This window comes from Phyllobates terribilis, unplaced genomic scaffold, assembly GCF_046119375.1.
Source record: "Phyllobates terribilis strain yellow unplaced genomic scaffold, ASM4611937v1 Scaffold_62__1_contigs__length_8034531, whole genome shotgun sequence".
In the NCBI taxonomy this organism is placed as follows: Eukaryota; Metazoa; Chordata; class Amphibia; order Anura; family Dendrobatidae; genus Phyllobates; species Phyllobates terribilis.
The window spans coordinates 1,496,930-1,515,951 of NW_027362822.1; the positions used below are offsets into that span (position 1 = coordinate 1,496,930).

The 19,022-nt window shown below is 39.4% G+C and overlaps 1 protein-coding gene across 1 annotated transcript; it reads left to right on the top strand.

Annotated features, from left to right (window-relative positions):
* The first annotated feature begins 2,158 nt into the window (after positions 1-2,158).
* On the top strand, positions 2,159-18,181 carry LOC141192500 (basic phospholipase A2 homolog LmutTX-like). The gene is made up of 4 exons (XM_073662027.1): positions 2,159-2,309; positions 2,478-2,622; positions 17,112-17,212; positions 17,968-18,181. Exons 1-4 carry the CDS (start codon positions 2,276-2,278, stop codon positions 18,171-18,173), a joined length of 486 nt encoding a protein of 161 aa, XP_073518128.1. The 5' UTR covers positions 2,159-2,275; the 3' UTR covers positions 18,174-18,181.
* The last annotated feature ends 841 nt before the right edge of the window (positions 18,182-19,022 follow it).

The window sequence follows — 19,022 nt, forward strand, 5'->3', positions numbered from 1 at the left end:
ATTACGTCTGTGTGATTGTCAGTGAAGATGGGAAATAACATAGAGAAGAGAAGATGGGAAATAACATAGAGAAGAGAAGATGGGAAATAATATGGAGAAGTGAAGATGGGAAATAATATGGAGAAGTGAAGATGGGAAATAATATAGAGAAGAGAAGATGGGAAATAATATAGAGAAGAGAAGATGGGAAATAATATAGAGAAGAGAAGATGGGAAATAATAAAGAGAAGTGGAGATGGGAAATAATATAGAGAAGTGAAGATGGGAAATAATATAGTGAAGAGAAGATGGGAAATAATATAGAGAAGAGAAGATGGGAAATAATATAGAGAAGAGAAGATGGGAAATAATATAGAGAAGTGAAGATGGGAAATAATATAGTGAAGAGAAGATGGGAAATAATATAGAGAAGAGAAGATGGGAAATAATAAAGAGAAGTGAAGATGGGAAATAATATAGAGAAGTGGAGATGGGAAATAATATAGAGAAGAGAAGATGAGAAATAATATAGAGAAGTGAAGATGGGAAATAATATAGTGAAGAGAAGATGAGAAATAATATAGAGAAGAGAAGATGGGAAATAATATAGAGAAGAGAAGATGGGCAATAATATAGAGAAGTGAAGATGGGAAATAATATAGAGAAGTGAAGATGGGAAATAATATAGAGAAGAGAAGATGTGAAATAATATAGAGAAGATGAGAAATAATATAGAGAAGTGAAGATGTGAAATAATATAGAGAAGATGGGAAATAATATAGAGAAGATGGGAAATAATATAGAGAAGAGAAGATGTGAAATAATATAGAGAAGATGGGAAATAATATAGAGAAGTGAAGATGGGAAATAATATAGAGAAGTGAAGATGGGAAATAATATAGAGAAGAGAAGGTGAGAAATAATATAGAGAAGAGAAGATGGGAAATAATATAGAGAAGTGAAGATGGGAATAATATAGAGAAGAGAAGATGGGAAATAATATAGAGAAGTGAAGATGGGAAATAATATAGAGAAGAGAAGATGTGAAATAATATAGAGAAGATGAGAAATAATATAGAGAAGTGAAGATGTGAAATAATATAGAGAAGATGGGAAATAATATAGAGAAGATGGGAAATAATATAGAGAAGAGAAGATGTGAAATAATATAGAGAAGATGGGAAATAATATAGAGAAGTGAAGATGGGAAATAATATAGAGAAGTGAAGATGGGAAATAATATAGAGAAGTGAAGATGGGAAATAATATAGAGAAGAGAAGATGAGAAATAATATAGAGAAGAGAAGATGGGAAATAATATAGAGAAGTGAAGATGGGAAATAATATAGAGAAGTGAAGATGGGAAATAATATAGAGAAGTGAAGATGGGAAATAATATAGAGAAGTGAAGATGGGAAAGAATATAGAGAAGTGAAGATGAGAAATAATATAGAGAAGAGAAGATGGGAAATAATATAGAGAAGTGAAGATGAGAAATAATATAGAGAAGTGAAGATGGGAAATAATATAGAGAAGAGAAGATGGGAAATAACATAGAGAAGATAAGATGGGAAATAATATAGAGAAGAGAAGATGGGAAATAATATATAGAAGTGAAGATGGGAAATGAAAACAAAACAAAAAATACAAAACAATTGTGGAATTGCACTTTTTTTTTAGAAATTTTAACTCACTTGGAATTTTTTTCCCGCTTTCTGATGCATAAAATGATAAAATAAATGATGTCATGAAAAAATATAACTCATCCTGTAAAAAAACTGGTCCTCGTACAACCATGGGCACAGGCTAAAATAAAAAAAGTTATGGCTCTAAGAAGAAGGGGAGGAAAAGACAAAAACGAAAAAAAAAAAAAAACAACTTAAAATTTCCGGGAATATATATTAGAATATAATCTAATAATTCTTACTTTGGTGAAAATGCCTACCCTCCCCAAAACGTACAGTTCTGCCAATATTTTGTGTTGTTACATTTTCACACCGTGGTCATTATCACACACATTCCACCATCTATTGATTCTGTGGGAACAATTTTGTTTCCCCAAAATCACACGTACTGAACAGGTAAGGGTTAATGTTTCCGTACACGATCACCGGATCATATGATGCTGTTATTAGGTAATAAGCCCCCAGGCAGCCAATAGCAGATAGCTCTCTGCAGCCCCACCTAGTGGTAGGAATATGTAGTGCAGATATCAGGAGGATATAAAGCATGGTGGTATCTGCTGTTCTTACAGATCGTCTTCTCCTGGATATTCCCCCTCGGTCTCCTGGGCACAATGATAACCTGTCTGCTGCTCCTCCTTAGTCTCGGTAAGTCCTGATATTATCTGGAGCCCCTCAGGTAATGGGAATATAGTAGGGACTGATCTCCAGGCAGCTCCTGATCCAGAAGATGAATATTCCCTGTAACATCCGTCATTCCTGGTGACTGCTCCGATCAGTGTCACACAACAAGTGATGGCGGCTTCTATCTTCTAGGGTGGGTGGACGGCGTCAGAATCCATGGCAAAGATTTCACAGATATGCTGAAGGAAACAACGACCAAAGACATATCAGATGCTCTTCCTTATAGATGCTATTGTGCGGTAACAACGAGTGATCAATTATTGGATCGTATTCGAAGGTAAGTGAAAATCTATACAACACGTGACCTGCAGTCCTATGTAACACCACAGTTAAACACAGAGTTATCACTGTGTTATCTGTGGTGTTACATAGGACTGCAGGTGACATCTACTACATTATCTGTACTCAGAGAGTTATCACTGTGTTATCTGTGGTGTTACATAGGACTGCAAGTGACATCTACTACATTATCTGTACTCAGAGAGTTATCACTGTGTTATCTGTGGTGTTACATAGGACTGCAGGTGGCATCTACTACATTATCTGTACTCAGAGAGTTATCACTGTGTTATCTGTGGTGTTACATAGGACTGCAGGTGACATCTGCTACATTATCTGTACTCAGAGAGATATCATTTTGTTATCTGTGGTGTTACATAGGACTGCAGGTGGCATCTACTACATTATCTATACTCAGGGCGTTATCACTGTGTTATCTGTGGTGTTACATAGGACTGCATGTGACATCTACAGCATTATCTGTACTCAGAGAATTATCACTGTGTTATCTGTGGTGTTACATAGGACTGCATGTGACATCTACTACATTATCTGTGCTCAGAGAGTTATCACTGTTATCTGTGGTGTTACATAGGACTGCAGGTGACATGTACTACATTATCTGTACTCAGAGAGTTATCACTGTGTTATCTGTGGTGTTACATAGGACTGCAGGTGACTTCTACTACATTATCTATACTCAGAGAGTTATCACTGTGTTATCTGTGGTGTTACATAGGACTGCAGGTGACATCTACTACATTATCTGTACTCAGAGAGTTATCACTGTTATCTGTGGTGTTACATAGGACTGCAGGTGACATCTACTAGATTATCTGCACTCAGAGAGTTATCACTGTGTTATCTGTGGTGTTACATAGGACTGCAGGTGAGATCTACTACATTATCTGTACTCAGAGAGTTATCACTGTTATCTGTGGTGTTACATAGGACTGCAGGTGACATCTACTACATTATCTGTACTGAGAGAGATATCACTGTGTTATCTGTGGTGTTACATAGGACTGCAGGTGACATCTACTAGATTATCTGCACTCAGAGAGTTATCACTGTGTTATCTGTGGTGTTACATAGGACTGCAGGTTACATCTACTACATTATCTGTACTCAGAGAGTTATCACTATGTTATCTGTGGTGTTACATAGGACTGCAGGTGACATCTACTTCATTATCTGTACTCAGAGAGTTATCACTGTGTTATCTGTGGTGTTACATAGGACTGCAGTTGACATCTACTACATTATCTATACTCAGAGAGTTATCACTGTGTTATCTGTGGTGTTACATAGGACTGCAGGTGACATCTACTACATTATCTGTACTCAGAGAGTTATCACTGTGTTATCTGTGGTGTTACATAGGACTGCAGGTGACATCTACTACATTATCTGTACTCAGAGAGTTATCACTGTGTTATCTGTGGTGTTACATAGGACTGCAGGTGACATCTACTACATTATCTGTACTCACAGAGTTATCACTGTGTTATCTGTGGTGTTACATAGGACTGCAGGAGACATCTACTACATTATGTGTACTCAGAGAGTTATCACTGTGTTATCTGTGGTGTTACATAGGACTGCAGGTGACATCACTACATTATCTGTACTCAGAGAGATATCACTGTGTTATCTGTGGTGTTACATAGGACTGCAGGTGACTTCTACTACATTATCTATACTCAGAGAGTTATCACTGTGTTATCTGTGGTGTTACATAGGACTGCAGGTGACATCTACTACATTATCTGTACTCAGAGAGTTATCACTGTTATCTGTGGTGTTACATAGGACTGCAGGTGACATCTACTAGATTATCTGCACTCAGAGAGTTATCACTGTGTTATCTGTGGTGTTACATAGGACTGCAGGTGAGATCTACTACATTATCTGTACTCAGAGAGTTATCACTGTTATCTGTGGTGTTACATAGGACTGCAGGTGACATCTACTACATTATCTGTACTGAGAGAGATATCACTGTGTTATCTGTGGTGTTACATAGGACTGCAGGTGACATCTACTAGATTATCTGCACTCAGATAGTTATCACTGTGTTATCTGTGGTGTTACATAGGACTGCAGGTTACATCTACTACATTATCTGTACTCAGAGAGTTATCACTATGTTATCTGTGGTGTTACATAGGACTGCAGGTGACATCTACTTCATTATCTGTACTCAGAGAGTTATCACTGTGTTATCTGTGGTGTTACATAGGACTGCAGTTGACATCTACTACATTATCTATACTCGGAGAGTTATCACTGTGTTATCTGTGGTGTTACATAGGACTGCAGGTGACATCTACTACATTATCTGTACTCAGAGAGTTATCACTGTGTTATCTGTGGTGTTACATAGGACTGCAGGTGACATCTACTACATTATCTGTACTCAGAGAGTTATCACTGTGTTATCTGTGGTGTTACATAGGACTGCAGGTGACATCTACTACATTATCTGTACTCACAGAGTTATCACTGTGTTATCTGTGGTGTTACATAGGACTGCAGGAGACATCTACTACATTATGTGTACTCAGAGAGTTATCACTGTGTTATCTGTGGTGTTACATAGGACTGCAGGTGACATCACTACATTATCTGTACTCAGAGAGATATCACTGTGTTATCTGTGGTGTTACATAGGACTGCAGATTACATCTACTACATTATCTGTAGTCAGAGAGTTATCACTGTTATCTGTGGTGTTACATAGGACTGCAGGTGACATCTACTACATTATCTGTACTCAGAGAGTTATCACTGTGTTATCTGTGGTATTACATAGGACTGCAGGTAACATCTACTACATTATGTGTAGTCAGAGAATTATCACTGTGTTATCTGTGGTGTTACATAGGACTGCAGGAGACATCTACTACATTATCTGTACTCAGAGTTATCACTGTGTTATCTGTGGTGTTACATAGGACTGCAGGTGACATCTACTACATTATCTGTACTCAGAGAGCTATCACTGTGTTATCTGTGGTGTTACATAGGACTGCAGGTGACATCTACTGCATTATCTGTACTCAGAGAGATATCACTGTGTTATCTGTGGTGTTACATAGGACTGCAGGTGACATCTACTACATTATATGTACTCAGAGAGTTATCACTGTGTTATCTGTGGTGATACATAGGACTGCAGGTGACATCTACTACATTACCTGTACTCACAGAGTTATCACTGTGTTATCTGTGGTGTTACATAGGACTGCAGGAGACATCTACTACATTATGTGTACTCAGAGAGTTATCACTGTGTTATCTGTGGTGTTACATAGGACTGCAGGTGACATCTACTACATTATCTGTACTCAGAGAGTTATCACTGTGTTATCTGTGGTGTTACATAGGACTGCAGGTGACATCTACTACATTATCTGTACTGAGAGAGATATCACTGTGTTATCTGTGGTGTTACATAGGACTGCAGGTGACATCTACTAGATTATCTGCACTCAGATAGTTATCACTGTGTTATCTGTGGTGTTACATAGGACTGCAGGTTACATCTACTACATTATCTGTACTCAGAGAGTTATCACTATGTTATCTGTGGTGTTACATAGGACTGCAGGTGACATCTACTTCATTATCTGTACTCAGAGAGTTATCACTGTGTTATCTGTGGTGTTACATAGGACTGCAGTTGACATCTACTACATTATCTATACTCGGAGAGTTATCACTGTGTTATCTGTGGTGTTACATAGGACTGCAGGTGACATCTACTACATTATCTGTACTCAGAGAGTTATCACTGTGTTATCTGTGGTGTTACATAGGACTGCAGGTGACATCTACTACATTATCTGTACTCAGAGAGTTATCACTGTGTTATCTGTGGTGTTACATAGGACTGCAGGTGACATCTACTACATTATCTGTACTCACAGAGTTATCACTGTGTTATCTGTGGTGTTACATAGGACTGCAGGAGACATCTACTACATTATGTGTACTCAGAGAGTTATCACTGTGTTATCTGTGGTGTTACATAGGACTGCAGGTGACATCACTACATTATCTGTACTCAGAGAGATATCACTGTGTTATCTGTGGTGTTACATAGGACTGCAGATTACATCTACTACATTATCTGTAGTCAGAGAGTTATCACTGTTATCTGTGGTGTTACATAGGACTGCAGGTGACATCTACTACATTATCTGTACTCAGAGAGTTATCACTGTGTTATCTGTGGTATTACATAGGACTGCAGGTAACATCTACTACATTATGTGTAGTCAGAGAATTATCACTGTGTTATCTGTGGTGTTACATAGGACTGCAGGAGACATCTACTACATTATCTGTACTCAGAGTTATCACTGTGTTATCTGTGGTGTTACATAGGACTGCAGGTGACATCTACTACATTATCTGTACTCAGAGAGCTATCACTGTGTTATCTGTGGTGTTACATAGGACTGCAGGTGACATCTACTGCATTATCTGTACTCAGAGAGATATCACTGTGTTATCTGTGGTGTTACATAGGACTGCAGGTGACATCTACTACATTATATGTACTCAGAGAGTTATCACTGTGTTATCTGTGGTGATACATAGGACTGCAGGTGACATCTACTACATTACCTGTACTCACAGAGTTATCACTGTGTTATCTGTGGTGTTACATAGGACTGCAGGAGACATCTACTACATTATGTGTACTCAGAGAGTTATCACTGTGTTATCTGTGGTGTTACATAGGACTGCAGGTGACATCTACTACATTATCTGTACTCAGAGAGTTATCACTGTGTTATCTGTGGTGTTACATAGGACTGCAGGTGACATCTACTACATTATGTGTACTCAGAGAGTTATCACTGTGTTATCTGTGGTGTTACATAGGACTGCAGGTAACATCTACTACATTATGTGTACTCAGAGAGTTATCACTGTGTTATCTGTGGTGTTACATAGGACTGCAGGTGACATCTACTTCATTATCTGTACTCAGAGAGTTATCACTGTGTTATCTGTGGTGTTACATAGGACTGTAGTTGACATCTACTACATTATCTATACTCAGAGAGTTATCACTGTGTTATCTGTGGTGTTACATAGGACTGCAGGTGACATCTACTACATTATCTGTACTCAGAGAGTTATCACTGTGTTATCTGTGGTGTTACATAGGACTGCAGGTGACTTCTACATTATCTGTACTCAGAGAGTTATCACTGTGTTATCTGTGGTGTTACATAGGACTGCAGGTGACATCTACTACATTATCTGTACTCAGAGAGTTATCACTGTTATCTGTGGTGTTACATAGGACTGCAGGTGACATCTACTAGATTATCTGTACTCAGAGAGTTATCACTGTGTTATCTGTGGTGTTACATAGGACTGCAGGTGACATCTACTACATTATCTGTACTCAGAGAGTTATCACTGTTATCTGTGGTGTTACATAGGACTGCAGGTGACATCTACTAGATTATCTGTACTCAGAGAGCTATCACTGTGTTATCTGTGGTGTTACATAGGACTGCAGGTGAGATCTACTACATTATCTGTACTCATAGATTTATCACTGTTATATGTGGTGTTACATAGGACTGCAGGTGACACCTACTACATTATCTGTACTCAGAGAGTTATCACTGTGTTATCTGTAGTGTTACATAGGACTGCAGGTGACATCTACTACATTATCTGTACTCAGAGAGTTATCACTGTGTTATCTGTGGTGTTACATAGGACTGCAGGTGACATCTACTACATTATCTGTACTCAGAGAGTTATCACTGTGTTATCTGTGGTGTTACATAGGACTGCAGGTGACATCTACTACATTATCTGTACTCAGAGAGTTATCACTGTGTTATCTGTGGTGTTACATAGGACTGCAGGTGACATCTACTACATTATCTGTACTCAGAGAGTTATCACTGTTATCTGTGGTGTTACATAGGACTGCAGGTGACACCTACTACATTATCTGTACTCAGAGAGTTATCACTGTGTTATTTGTGGTGTTACATAGGACTGCAGGTGACATCTACTACATTATCTGTACTCAGAGAGTTATCACTGTGTTATATGTGGTGTTACATAGGACTGCAGGTGACATCTACTACATTATCTATACTCAGAGAGTTATCACTGTGTTATCTGTGGTGTTACATAGGACTGCAGTTGACATCTACTACATTATCTGTACTCAGAGAGTTATCACTGTGTTATCTGTGGTGTTACATAGGACTGCAGGTGACATCTACTACATTATCTGTACTCAGAGAGTTATCACTGTGTTATCTGTGGTGTTACATAGGACTGCAGGTGACATCTACTACATTATCTGTACTCAGAGAGTTATCACTGTGTTATCTGTGGTGTTACATAGGACTGCAGGTGACATCACTACATTATCTGTACTCAGAGAGTTATCACTGTGTTATCTGTGCTGTTACATAGGACTGCAGGTAACATCTACTACATTATGTGTACTCAGAGAGTTATCACTGTGTTATCTGTGGTGTTACATAGGACTGCAGGTGACATCTACTACATTATCTGTACTCAGAGAGTTATCACTGTGTTATCTGTGGTGTTACATAGGACTGCAGGTGACATCTACTGCATTATCTGTACTCAGAGAGATATCACTGTGTTATCTGTGGTGTTACATAGGACTGCAGGTGACATCTACTACATTATCTGTACTCAGAGAGTTATCACTGTGTTATCTGTGGTGATACATAGGACTGCAGGTGACATCTACTACATTATCTGTACTCAGAGAGTTATCACTGTGTTATCTGTGGTGTTACATAGGACTGCAGGTGACATCTACTACATTATCTGTACTCACAGAGTTATCACTGTGTTATCTGTGGTGTTACATAGGACTGCAGGAGACATCTACTACATTATGTGTACTCAGAGAGTTATCACTGTGTTATCTGTGGTGTTACATAGGACTGCAGGTGACATCTACTACATTATCTGTACTCAGAGAGTTATCACTGTGTTATCTGTGGTGATACATAGGACTGCAGGTGACATCTACTACATTATCTGTACTCACAGAGTTATCACTGTGTTATCTGTGGTGTTACATAGGACTGCAGGAGACATCTACTACATTATGTGTACTCAGAGAGTTATCACTGTGTTATCTGTGGTGTTACATAGGACTGCAGGTGACATCACTACATTATCTGTACTCAGAGAGATATCACTGTGTTATCTGTGGTGTTACATAGGACTGCAGATTACATCTACTACATTATCTGTAGTCAGAGAGTTATCACTGTTATCTGTGGTGTTACATAGGACTGCAGGTGACATCTACTACATTATCTGTACTCAGAGAGTTATCACTGTGTTATCTGTGGTATTACATAGGACTGCAGGTAACATCTACTACATTATGTGTAGTCAGAGAATTATCACTGTGTTATCTGTGGTGTTACATAGGACTGCAGGAGACATCTACTACATTATCTGTACTCAGAGTTATCACTGTGTTATCTGTGGTGTTACATAGGACTGCAGGTGACATCTACTACATTATCTGTACTCAGAGAGCTATCACTGTGTTATCTGTGGTGTTACATAGGACTGCAGGTGACATCTACTGCATTATCTGTACTCAGAGAGATATCACTGTGTTATCTGTGGTGTTACATAGGACTGCAGGTGACATCTACTACATTATATGTACTCAGAGAGTTATCACTGTGTTATCTGTGGTGATACATAGGACTGCAGGTGACATCTACTACATTACCTGTACTCACAGAGTTATCACTGTGTTATCTGTGGTGTTACATAGGACTGCAGGAGACATCTACTACATTATGTGTACTCAGAGAGTTATCACTGTGTTATCTGTGGTGTTACATAGGACTGCAGGTGACATCTACTACATTATCTGTACTCAGAGAGTTATCACTGTGTTATCTGTGGTGTTACATAGGACTGCAGGTGACATCTACTACATTATGTGTACTCAGAGAGTTATCACTGTGTTATCTGTGGTGTTACATAGGACTGCAGGTAACATCTACTACATTATGTGTACTCAGAGAGTTATCACTGTGTTATCTGTGGTGTTACATAGGACTGCAGGTGACATCTACTTCATTATCTGTACTCAGAGAGTTATCACTGTGTTATCTGTGGTGTTACATAGGACTGTAGTTGACATCTACTACATTATCTATACTCAGAGAGTTATCACTGTGTTATCTGTGGTGTTACATAGGACTGCAGGTGACATCTACTACATTATCTGTACTCAGAGAGTTATCACTGTGTTATCTGTGGTGTTACATAGGACTGCAGGTGACTTCTACATTATCTGTACTCAGAGAGTTATCACTGTGTTATCTGTGGTGTTACATAGGACTGCAGGTGACATCTACTACATTATCTGTACTCAGAGAGTTATCACTGTTATCTGTGGTGTTACATAGGACTGCAGGTGACATCTACTAGATTATCTGTACTCAGAGAGTTATCACTGTGTTATCTGTGGTGTTACATAGGACTGCAGGTGACATCTACTACATTATCTGTACTCAGAGAGTTATCACTGTTATCTGTGGTGTTACATAGGACTGCAGGTGACATCTACTAGATTATCTGTACTCAGAGAGCTATCACTGTGTTATCTGTGGTGTTACATAGGACTGCAGGTGAGATCTACTACATTATCTGTACTCATAGATTTATCACTGTTATATGTGGTGTTACATAGGACTGCAGGTGACACCTACTACATTATCTGTACTCAGAGAGTTATCACTGTGTTATCTGTAGTGTTACATAGGACTGCAGGTGACATCTACTACATTATCTGTACTCAGAGAGTTATCACTGTGTTATCTGTGGTGTTACATAGGACTGCAGGTGACATCTACTACATTATCTGTACTCAGAGAGTTATCACTGTGTTATCTGTGGTGTTACATAGGACTGCAGGTGACATCTACTACATTATCTGTACTCAGAGAGTTATCACTGTGTTATCTGTGGTGTTACATAGGACTGCAGGTGACATCTACTACATTATCTGTACTCAGAGAGTTATCACTGTTATCTGTGGTGTTACATAGGACTGCAGGTGACACCTACTACATTATCTGTACTCAGAGAGTTATCACTGTGTTATTTGTGGTGTTACATAGGACTGCAGGTGACATCTACTACATTATCTGTACTCAGAGAGTTATCACTGTGTTATATGTGGTGTTACATAGGACTGCAGGTGACATCTACTACATTATCTATACTCAGAGAGTTATCACTGTGTTATCTGTGGTGTTACATAGGACTGCAGTTGACATCTACTACATTATCTGTACTCAGAGAGTTATCACTGTGTTATCTGTGGTGTTACATAGGACTGCAGGTGACATCTACTACATTATCTGTACTCAGAGAGTTATCACTGTGTTATCTGTGGTGTTACATAGGACTGCAGGTGACATCTACTACATTATCTGTACTCAGAGAGTTATCACTGTGTTATCTGTGGTGTTACATAGGACTGCAGGTGACATCACTACATTATCTGTACTCAGAGAGTTATCACTGTGTTATCTGTGCTGTTACATAGGACTGCAGGTAACATCTACTACATTATGTGTACTCAGAGAGTTATCACTGTGTTATCTGTGGTGTTACATAGGACTGCAGGTGACATCTACTACATTATCTGTACTCAGAGAGTTATCACTGTGTTATCTGTGGTGTTACATAGGACTGCAGGTGACATCTACTGCATTATCTGTACTCAGAGAGATATCACTGTGTTATCTGTGGTGTTACATAGGACTGCAGGTGACATCTACTACATTATCTGTACTCAGAGAGTTATCACTGTGTTATCTGTGGTGATACATAGGACTGCAGGTGACATCTACTACATTATCTGTACTCAGAGAGTTATCACTGTGTTATCTGTGGTGTTACATAGGACTGCAGGTGACATCTACTACATTATCTGTACTCACAGAGTTATCACTGTGTTATCTGTGGTGTTACATAGGACTGCAGGAGACATCTACTACATTATGTGTACTCAGAGAGTTATCACTGTGTTATCTGTGGTGTTACATAGGACTGCAGGTGACATCTACTACATTATCTGTACTCAGAGAGTTATCACTGTGTTATCTGTGGTGATACATAGGACTGCAGGTGACATCTACTACATTATCTGTACTCAGAGAGTTATCACTGTGTTATCTGTGGTGTTACATAGGACTGCAGGTGACATCTACTACATTATCTGTACTCACAGAGTTATCACTGTGTTATCTGTGGTGTTACATAGGACTGCAGGAGACATCTACTACATTATGTGTACTCAGAGAGTTATCACTGTGTTATCTGTGGTGTTACATAGGACTGCAGGTGACATCTACTACATTATCTGTACTCAGAGAGTTATCACTGTGTTATCTGTGGTGTTACATAGGACTGCAGGTGACTTCTACATTATCTGTACTCAGAGAGTTATCACTGTGTTATCTGTGGTGTTACATAGGACTGCAGGTGACATCTACTACATTATCTGTACTCAGAGAGTTATCACTGTTATCTGTGGTGTTACATAGGACTGCAGGTGACATCTACTAGATTATCTGTACTCAGAGAGTTATCACTGTGTTATCTGTGGTGTTACATAGGACTGCAGGTGACATCTACTACATTATCTGTACTCAGAGAGTTATCACTGTTATCTGTGGTGTTACATAGGACTGCAGGTGACATCTACTAGATTATCTGTACTCAGAGAGCTATCACTGTGTTATCTGTGGTGTTACATAGGACTGCAGGTGAGATCTACTACATTATCTGTACTCATAGATTTATCACTGTTATCTGTGGTGTTACATAGGACTGCAGGTGACACCTACTACATTATCTGTACTCAGAGAGTTATCACTGTGTTATCTGTAGTGTTACATAGGACTGCAGGTGACATCTACTACATTATCTGTACTCAGAGAGTTATCACTGTGTTATCTGTGGTGTTACATAGGACTGCAGGTGACATCTACTACATTATCTGTACTCAGAGAGTTATCACTGTGTTATCTGTGGTGTTACATAGGACTGCAGGTGACATCTACTACATTATCTGTACTCAGAGAGTTATCACTGTGTTATCTGTGGTGTTACATAGGACTGCAGGTGACATCTACTACATTATCTGTACTCAGAGAGTTATCACTGTTATCTGTGGTGTTACATAGGACTGCAGGTGACACCTACTACATTATCTGTACTCAGAGAGTTATCACTGTGTTATTTGTGGTGTTACATAGGACTGCAGGTGACATCTACTACATTATCTGTACTCAGAGAGTTATCACTGTGTTATATGTGGTGTTACATAGGACTGCAGGTGACATCTACTACATTATCTGTACTCAGAGAGTTATCACTGTGTTATCTGTGGTGTTACATAGGACTGCAGTTGACATCTACTACATTATCTGTACTCAGAGAGTTATCACTGTGTTATCTGTGGTGTTACATAGGACTGCAGGTGACATCTACTACATTATCTGTACTCAGAGAGTTATCACTGTGTTATCTGTGGTGTTACATAGGACTGCAGGTGACATCTACTACATTATCTGTACTCAGAGAGTTATCACTGTGTTATCTGTGGTGTTACATAGGACTGCAGGTGACATCACTACATTATCTGTACTCAGAGAGTTATCACTGTGTTATCTGTGCTGTTACATAGGACTGCAGGTAACATCTACTACATTATGTGTACTCAGAGAGTTATCACTGTGTTATCTGTGGTGTTACATAGGACTGCAGGTGACATCTACTACATTATCTGTACTCAGAGAGTTATCACTGTGTTATCTGTGGTGTTACATAGGACTGCAGGTGACATCTACTGCATTATCTGTACTCAGAGAGATATCACTGTGTTATCTGTGGTGTTACATAGGACTGCAGGTGACATCTACTACATTATCTGTACTCAGAGAGTTATCACTGTGTTATCTGTGGTGATACATAGGACTGCAGGTGACATCTACTACATTATCTGTACTCAGAGAGTTATCACTGTGTTATCTGTGGTGTTACATAGGACTGCAGGTGACATCTACTACATTATCTGTACTCACAGAGTTATCACTGTGTTATCTGTGGTGTTACATAGGACTGCAGGAGACATCTACTACATTATGTGTACTCAGAGAGTTATCACTGTGTTATCTGTGGTGTTACATAGGACTGCAGGTGACATCTACTACATTATCTGTACTCAGAGAGTTATCACTGTGTTATCTGTGGTGTTACATAGGACTGCAGGTAATATCTACTACATTATGTGTACTCAGAGAGTTATCACTGTGTTATCTGTGGTGTTACATAGGACTGCAGGTGACATCTACTACATTATCTGTACTCAGAGAGTTATCACTGTGTTATCTGTGGTGTTACATAGGACTGCAGGTGAGATCTACTACATTATCTGTACTCAGAGAGTTATCACTGTGCTATCTGTGGTGTTACATAGGACTGCAGGTGACATCTACTACATTATCTGTACTCAGAGAGTTATCACTGTGTTATCTGTGGTGTTACATCGGACTGCACGTGACATCCACTACATTATCTGTACTCAGAGAGTTATCACTGTGTTATCTGTGGTGTTACATAGGACTGCAGGTGAGATCTACTACATTATCTGTACTCAGAGAGTTATCACTGTGCTATCTGTGGTGTTACATAGGACTGCAGGTGACATCTACTACATTATCTGTACTCAGAGAGTTATCACTGTGTTATCTGTGGTGTTACATCGGACTGCAGGTGACATCTACTACATTATCTGTACTCAGAGTTATCACTGTGTTATCTGTGGTGTTACATAGGACTGCAGGTGACATCTACTACATTATCTGTACTCAGAGAGTTATCACTGTGTTATCTGTGGTGTTACATAGGACTGCAGGAGACATCTACTACATTATGTGTACTCAGAGAGTTATCACTGTGTTATCTGTGGTGTTACATAGGACTGCAGGTGACATCACTACATTATCTGTACTCAGAGAGATATCACTGTGTTATCTGTGGTGTTACATAGGACTGCATGTGACATCTACTACATTATCTGTACTCAGAGAGTTATCACTGTTATCTGTGGTGTTACATAGGACTGCAGGTGACATCTACTACATTATCTGTACTCAGAGAGGTATCACGTTGTTATCTGTGGTGTTACATAGGACTGCAGGTGACATCTACTACATTATCTGTACTCAGAGAGTTATCACTGTGTTATCTGTGCTGTTACATAGGACTGCAGGTAACATCTACTACATTATGTGTACTCAGAGAGTTATCACTGTGTTATCTGTGGTGTTACATAGGACTGCAGGTGACATCTACTACATTATCTGTACTCAGAGAGTTATCACTGTGTTATCTGTGGTGTTACATAGGACTGCAGGTGACATCTACTGCATTATCTGTACTCAGAGAGATATCACTGTGTTATCTGTGGTGTTACATAGGACTGCAGGTGACATCTACTACATTATATGTACTCACAGAGTTATCACTGTGTTATCTGTGGTGTTACATAGGACTGCAGGAGACATCTACTACATTATGTGTACTCAGAGAGTTATCACTGTGTTATCTGTGGTGTTACATAGGACTGCAGGTGACATCTACTACATTATCTGTACTTAGAGAGTTATCACTGTGTTATCTGTGGTGTTACATAGGACTGCAGGTAACATCTACTACATTATGTGTACTCAGAGAGTTATCACTGTGTTATCTGTGGTGTTACATAGGACTGCAGGTGACATCTACTACATTATCTGTACTCAGAGAGTTATCACTGTGTTATCTGTGGTGTTACATAGGACTGCAGGTGACATCTACTACATTATCTGTACTCAGAGAGTTATCACTGTGTTATCTGTGGTGTTACATAGGACTGCAGGTGACATCTACTACATTATATGTACTCAGAGAGTGACCACTGTGTTATCTGTGGTGTTACATAGGACTGCAGGTGACCTTTACTAGATTACTCCGAGAGTTATCAAACTATATAGTGGACCTCACACTTTACAAGTGCCCCAAGAGTAGTTCCTATGGTGTATGAGGCCCCTCACACACTATTTCAGGGACCCCCACAATTACCCCCGCAGTGTATGAGGGTCCCCCATTGTTTATGATACCCCCACAAGCTTCTATTATTTAGAAAACATCAGATATTCACCTAATACAGGATCCGGGTGAGTCCACGGACGAGGTCCGGACAGACCAACGTGCAGTCATCGTGCTGATGCACACACAAGGGTTAATAGTAAGCGTCTTCTCCTCCAGACCAACAGGGTTTTTTTCTTTTTTGCCTGCAGGGCCCAGGTGGGATTGAACACATTATAGTTTCGCCCCGGTGACATTACTCTCTTGCTTCCTCAGGTGCTGCGGTATACGACAATGCTGCTATAATGATATTAGTGTCTGTTTCACCAAATTTCAGAAATACACTTACACTTACAGTAACGGGACCATCACTTGTGGTAAGTGCTCTGTTCTCTTTGGGGTCAGGACACAAGGTGACATTCGGAGATACGAGTGTAACAAACCCTCAGCTGTGATTACAATTTTTTAGCTACAGAAAAAAATGTTCTAGTTCATTCACTTCATTCATTAAACTTGTATAGAAGTTTTAGGTATAACGGTCCTGATTCACTAAAACAGATGTTTTCAGTTCCAGTCATGATCCTGGGTGCGCTGGAGTAAGACGCTCCGTAGAAGCGTAGAGATCATAGTGAATCTGGTGCATCGTTCAGCTGCCGGGCACCAGGGACAGAACTGTGCTGTAGTCACGGATCAGAGTTTATTTCTATATTACTTTATGCCATTTTCCTGCTATATATTATAATGAATTTTTCAGGTCGTGCTCGACCACACTCTCTGCTAAGCTCCACCCACTTTTCAAAAGTTAGAAGAACTGGCAGAAAAATGGCAGAAGTTACAAAATTTCAGTTTTACGCCACATTCATGGTGCAAACTGTTTGACTAATCGATTGAAAGCCTATTAGAAAGATACAGAAGTATTGAATTCAGAATCGGCAGCCATTAAACTTTATTTACTCCACGAGAAGTCGCTTTATCACAGCTGAGTTATTTTATAAAACTTCATTCATTCTTTTTACATATACTGGAAATTTGTTGTCAGCACCATTCACTATTAAATCAGATTACAGATCCTTTGTCTCATGTCTCAGCCACGGATCCTTCATAATGATAAATGTTTCTGTTACTCCCGCAGATCGGAATAGGTACATAGGAGAATGTGCCAAACAAACCTGTGAGTGCGACCGGAAAACCGCGATGTGTCTAATGGACTCCGAGAATTCAGAGGAGAACTCAAACTATGGAGAAAAGTGTTACAAGAAACTTCAACCCTGCAGTGATGAATCAATGTTAACGAAGTTGTTAGGAAATTATATAAATTTATTGGCTCAGTTCTCATAAGAACTTTACACTGTATTCCGTCAATTAAGTTGATTAGTGAGCTGCACTCATTATTGTTGGTGGAGTCACTGTGTACATACATTACAATCCTGATCCTGAGTTACATCCTGTATTATACTCCAGAGCTGCACTCACTATTCTGCTGGTGCAGTCACTGTGTACATACATTACATTACTGATCCTGAGTTACCTCCTGTATTATACCCCAGAGCTGCACTCACTATTCTGCTGCTGCAGTCACTGTGTACATACATTACATTACTGATCCTGAGTTACATCCTGTATTATACTCCAGAGCTGCACTCACTATTCTGCTGGTGCAGTCACTGTGTACATACATTACTGATCCTAAGTTACATCCTGTATTATACTCCAGAGCTGCACTCACTATTCTGCTGGTGCAGTCACTGTGTACATACATTACATTACTGATCCTGAGTTACATCCTGTATTATACTCCAGAGCTGCACTCACTATTCTGCTGGTGCAGTCACTGTGTACATACATTACATTACTGATCCTGAGTTACCTCCTGTATTATACTCCAGAGCTGCACTCACTATTCTGCTGGTGGAGTCACTGTGTACATACATTACATTACTGATCCTGAGTTACATCCTGTATTATACCCCAGAGCTGCACTCACTATTCTGCTGGTGCAGTCACTGTGTACATACATTACATTACTGATCCTGAGTTACCTCCTGTATTATACTCCAGAGCTGCACTCACTATTCTGCTGGTGCAGTCACTGTGTACATACATTACATTACTGATTCTGAGTTACCTCCTGTATTATACTCCAGAGCTGCACTCACTATTCTGCTGGTGCAGTCACTGTGGACATAC

Coding starts and splice junctions, on each gene's coding strand:
- LOC141192500 (XM_073662027.1), top strand. CDS start 2,276: ATGATAACCTGTCTGCTGCTCCTCCTTAGTCTCG. Junction 2,310..2,477: donor GCTGCTCCTCCTTAGTCTCG/GTAAGTCCTGAT, acceptor TCTATCTTCTAG/GGTGGGTGGACGGCGTCAGA. Junction 2,623..17,111: donor TTATTGGATCGTATTCGAAG/GTAAGTGAAAAT, acceptor TTGCTTCCTCAG/GTGCTGCGGTATACGACAAT.